Source organism: Sinocyclocheilus rhinocerous, unplaced genomic scaffold, assembly GCF_001515625.1.
Source record: "Sinocyclocheilus rhinocerous isolate Xijiao unplaced genomic scaffold, SAMN03320098_v1.1 scaffold869, whole genome shotgun sequence".
NCBI classification, from domain to species: Eukaryota; Metazoa; Chordata; class Actinopteri; order Cypriniformes; family Cyprinidae; genus Sinocyclocheilus; species Sinocyclocheilus rhinocerous.
Window position 1 is genome coordinate 1065406 of NW_015653483.1, and position 5141 is coordinate 1070546.

The window sequence follows — 5141 nt, forward strand, 5'->3', positions numbered from 1 at the left end:
ATGGGGGGGGGGTAGTGTACTGTTTTACAAACAACAGTATTATTGTAGTGTAATACAGAAAAGTTAAAATTGACAAATAATGTAAAATGAAGAACATATTTGCTAACAAACAATCTTTCTGGAACGTCGCAACAACATATTTCTGCATATAACAAGTGCTGTAGTAATTTACTCCTCCGAATAAAAAAGACAGTCTAAACACAAGCATGAAGAATTAAAGTCGTTCATGTAGCCATAGGCCCATTTTTCCTGTAGAATATATTTTAATTCACAGGACAATTTTTTGCTGCAAGTGATATGCTAATTAGCAAACGTGCAAAATACAATCCCTCCAAGTAGCCTAAGCCTACATACGAATATGAAAAAATAAAAATAAAAAGATAGGCCTATCGAAAAAAAAATTCACTGTTCATCAGTTATAGGCTATAGCTTTTTACCCAGAATCGTCTATTTAAAACTATTAAAATAGCCTACTTTTTACTTAAAAATTAGATATTTAAATTTAAACTCCTTTGTCTTCCAAGTACCCACATAAATAGCCTAACTACAATTTTGCCAGTGTTTTAAGTAGCCTACGTTTGTCCAACACTAGTGCCTACACTCACTGAGGGAACCGCGGCTGTAAACGGTCAGATGGTCTGTGAGTTTAATCACCGTTATTTTGGCAAGCAGATCCTCAAGCATTTCGTTTTCACTCGTTTGTGGGTTAAAGAGGTGCAAGCTTCTCGGGGTGTGCTTGAAGAGAGTGAGGTGGTAAGCCTATCTTTTCACCCTGCATGTGTCTAATCCTGACAATGACGAGGATATTAATTATAACGAAGCTCACAGTATTTCCATGCACAACAGAGAGGTGGCGTTTAGATAGCTATTCACCAATAACGCAGTGGTAACAACTCGTAATTATATTCGTAATTATATTCGTATATATATTATATATTCGTTTTTATTTGTTAATATTTTATTTGTAATATTTTGTGACTTATTAATGAAAGTTAGGCTATTATAAAGTGTTTCCACAAACGTTAGGCTATTGGAAGTATACCAAATAAAATTAATGTTTAAGATGCAAGCGGAATACGACAGCATTTTATGTTTACATTTTGTTGAAATCGAAATGATAAAATCAAAAAAAAATATTCTGCACGACTGTAACGGAGAGCAGCAAATATTCTTTTAGCTGTTTTTTTACAAGCTGCATATTACAAATTAAAGACTGATTTTACGTTAAAAAGAAGAAAATAATGTGATGTTGAAATATTCCTCTGCACATCGCACGTCCATAAAAGTCTCTTAATCAGTGTTAGGAACGCTACTGATTTTCGCCGTGTTCTCAGTCCAGGGCTGAAGGTTCTGAAGTGCGAATAGAGAGCTGTTGTGTAGGCAGACTGGGTCCGGAGTAACAGGTTGGTTTATAGTCTTTTGAAAAGCTTCTTGCTGAAGTTGCATAAGGATTCGGTTCGCTTGTTGTCGCTCGGCTTCTCTCTCCTCTGCCGTCTGCCGCCTGCATGGATTTGGATAGGAGTCATTTAGTCGGTGATTTCAGCCATGATTTCTCATAGCCGTTTTAGTGGTTGGCTAAATTTAATCAAAAATACAAAGCGGTGATCCTAATACCAAAGAATACCTTTTGTCATTAGGTTTATGAAGTACATGGAAATCTTGTTTGAAAATGCAGATTATATATATATATAGAGAGAGAGAGAGAGAGAGAGCGAGAGAGAGAGAGAGAGAGAGGGGGAGAGGGAGGCTATATATATATTTGCCTATAGATCAATTATACTACATTTAATTCAATATAAGTTACATTTCAGGTTCTCAGATCAGTGATGTAGTCAAATCACAATCAACACAATCATAAATGTCTGTGCACTTCAATTGTTGTGATAATAAATAATAATAATAATTAGTTATATAATAATCAGCACAAACACCATCACATCAATTATCCTGCTTGAACAGAAGGTAATTAAACTTCTAACACAACTAAGACTTTAGGGAAACATTGTTGCGGTATAACTGCATAATTTCTGTCCTCGTCTAAAAACTGGATCATAAAATGACTTTAGGTCTGCTCCTATTAAGTTCCAGGCCTAGCAGAATGTGTAATAAAATAGTAAAAGCTGGAGTAAAAAAGACATTGGCAGAAGTCCATCATTAAGAATATAACCTGTTTACACCGCCAAGAAAAAGGCCACAGTCAACAAATATTGGTCATTCCAAAATAAATGGAGTCAGTTCAACATATTGATGTATTGGTTGAATTAACATATAGGCCTACTGAATGAATTACATGAGCAGGCCTTCCAAAAGCACAATATGGAATGCATTATGGAACTGACCCAACTGACCTCATAGAGGTCTTTACTCAACTGGGTTTAGTGGTGAGACGAAAAAGAATGCATTACGTGTGAGTGTAAAAGCATGATTAGATCACAAAAGCTCACCTCCATTTCGTTCTTCTGTTCTGGAACCATGTTTTGACCTGCGCATCAGTCATTTTAAGTGCTTTCGCTAAGGCTGCCCTCTCAGCTGACGCCAGATACTTCTGACGGTGGAAGCGTTTCTCCAGCTCGCAGATCTGGAGGCGCGTGAACGACGTCCGGGGCTTCTTCTTCTTCGGAGGCGTTCGGTTCTGGTACGGGTGACCTATACGACGTGTTACAGTGAACGGTGAGAGGGCCACTAGATTGAGAGACAGAGTGAAAGCAAGCGGAAGAAATCAGCAAAACGACAGAGCCAAGCAGTGAGAAGCAAATGAGACTTTCAGAGATGAAAGATGACATTTGTCTTTTGAAAAACATGCAACAATTACGAAATATATCGAATAAGTTCCGCCAAGCAAGCAAACAGACAGGAACAGTGACGGCCACACCACTGGACAAGAACTTTTTTGCATTTTCTTAGGTCTATTACGACGACAGTGTGAAATGTAAATTATAAATCAATCAATCGATCGATCGATCACTGTAAAATGTTTTGTCAGGTAACAAGATATATGCCTCATATGGTAACATCTAAATTAAGTGATTTTATTCGAGTCGAAAATATTATTGATTTTAACTGAAGCAACCTGATTACATGAGGTTACATCAGTGAAGGCATTTTTAAGGGTCAAATCAATAGCTCATTAAGGTAACAACAGCACATTTTTACTTTAACTTTCACATTTTTGCTAAAACTGTGATGACCATGTGGAACATTTACAGACAGGATCAATCAACATTTAAGTTGTCATGTGAGGAAAAAAAGACTTTATGTCATTAATTAAATATAAAACAGACAATCATAAACTCTATAATTAATTATACCATTGACACACCCAACAGAAAAACATTTGTATGTATATAAATTTTTAAGATAATTTTCTTTGGCCTATCGATGCATTGCAATGACTGTTAATGTGTATAGAAACGTTCGTTTATGCTATTAATTCGCGGGACCAGTAACGTTTACATTTTAAGTTGTTTTTATAAAGTTGTCAGAAACCAAATTAAACTATTTAATGGAGTGGCTTTAACAGTAAAGCCCTTTTGAATTATTTTAATTCATGGATTTGCGAGTCTACATAGAAATTCAACCAAATTAAAAATTAATGAAAATGTAAAAAGTTCAATGCCTAAAAAAAATGAAAAATCAAAGTTGTGACAAAGTTACAACCTAAAATAAGTCATTGTAGTTTTTCGACCGCTTTGATCACTGATAGGTTGAATTACTGATATGATTAAACACGATGAAAACAGTTTTACAATGCAATCTCGAATAAGAACGGATTCAAATAAAGCATCGAAATACCACTGCAAAGCTTCAAAGAGTGATTTCTATTACCTGTAAATCTGTCTTTGGTATATCTCCTGTTACTCTCCATCCATGGAAACGATAATCCCGTGAGATTGTTAATGGTGCCCATGCTTCCCATACTTGGCACAGTGGCAGCGCTGGTGGGAATGGACGAGTGAACGCTGCTCAGCGGCCGGTGCGCTGGAACCCGGATCACTCCCGAAGAATTAATGCAATTTCCATTAACATTCGTGCCCAAGTTCATGTTGTACGAGCCGTTGAGGGAGCCAACGCTGCACGAGTTTCCATTGTATCCAGCCGAGTTATTGACATTGTAGTTGCCAGTCATGGTATTATAGGCTGTGCTGACTATGCAGCCCAACCCGTAGTCCAGATCCTGCATTCTGGGGTTGGAGATCATGCAGCTTCCCTGGTCTGCATTGTGAAGAATCTGATCGATCCCAAAACTGATGGTGTCTGCGTGCGTCTGGTGGAGATGCGCTCCCATATGATCCATGGTGTGGAGAAGCGCGCGCGCTCCTGCGAGCCTACAGGATCCTCCACGTCCCCCTAGTTATCATACAGCAACTAAAACGCAGTTTAGTCCAGACTTGTTGTTATCTAATAGCATTGACTGCATGTGTGAGAAGGACTGAACTACAGACGATTGTCTTTTTTACTGCCTCCCTTTACCCATATAGCTATAGCCTGCCGGATGGAGCCACGGGAACATCAATCAAAATGCCAAAGAGGCTGGGTAAAATTAAGCCTCCAATTCTGGGGTGAGAGACCCAATTGGCTAAAGAAACCACGACGAGTCTGTTCAATGAAACGCATTTGAATTCCCTTCTCAGCACAGGGCAGCTCAAAGTGATTTATTAAACCAAACACCAACGATTTTTCAAAACAACAACAAAAAATTCAATTACATAATTAACTTGGCTATGCAGTCTCGGTTGTTTAGATATTTTCTCTTTGGATATTTTGATCATGCGAAAATGAGACAGTGATTTCAAGGTTAAGTATTTTTCACTCTTGTTAGGCTACAACAGATCAATATTTTGCGACCATGAACTCAAATGAATTACAGTGGTTTGTCAGTATTTTATGGTGAGAAAGATCAATCACACACACAACCATACTGTCAACGATATTACATTTCATTGTCCAATTAAATCTGAATAAACCAGTCATTCTTATCGGAATAATTGTATTCTTCATCAAAAAGAGATGCTTATTGATCACAACAAGGTGGGGAAATATGAAGGAAATTCTGTATGAAATGTCTTTCCAAATTTTAAATGATTTATTTTAACTATTGTGAGTCACGACAGAATTAATTTATAATTCAAATTCATTTGGTA

General features: G+C 37.2%; 1 protein-coding gene across 1 annotated transcript; it reads right to left on the reverse strand.

Moving 5' to 3' along the window:
• Nucleotides 1-1290: 1290 nt before the first annotated feature.
• Nucleotides 1291-4294, reverse strand: tlx1 (T cell leukemia homeobox 1). Its single transcript, XM_016522698.1, has 3 exons — nt 3826-4294; nt 2445-2682; nt 1291-1501 (listed from the first exon to the last, which is right to left on the reverse strand). Exons 1-3 carry the CDS (start codon nt 4292-4294, stop codon nt 1291-1293), a joined length of 918 nt encoding a protein of 305 aa, XP_016378184.1.
• Between the last annotated feature and the right edge of the window lie 847 nt (nt 4295-5141).

What these genes read in the sequence shown, in the direction of transcription:
- tlx1 (XM_016522698.1), bottom strand. Translation starts at nt 4,294, where the DNA reads ATGGATCATATGGGAGCGCATCTCCACCAGACGCACGCAGACACCATC. An exon ending in TACCAAAGACAGATTTACAG is followed by an intron (nt 2,683 to 3,825) that starts GTAATAGAAATC and finishes CTCTCAATCTAG; the next exon opens with TGGCCCTCTCACCGTTCACT. An exon ending in AACAGAAGAACGAAATGGAG is followed by an intron (nt 1,502 to 2,444) that starts GTGAGCTTTTGT and finishes AAATCCATGCAG; the next exon opens with GCGGCAGACGGCAGAGGAGA.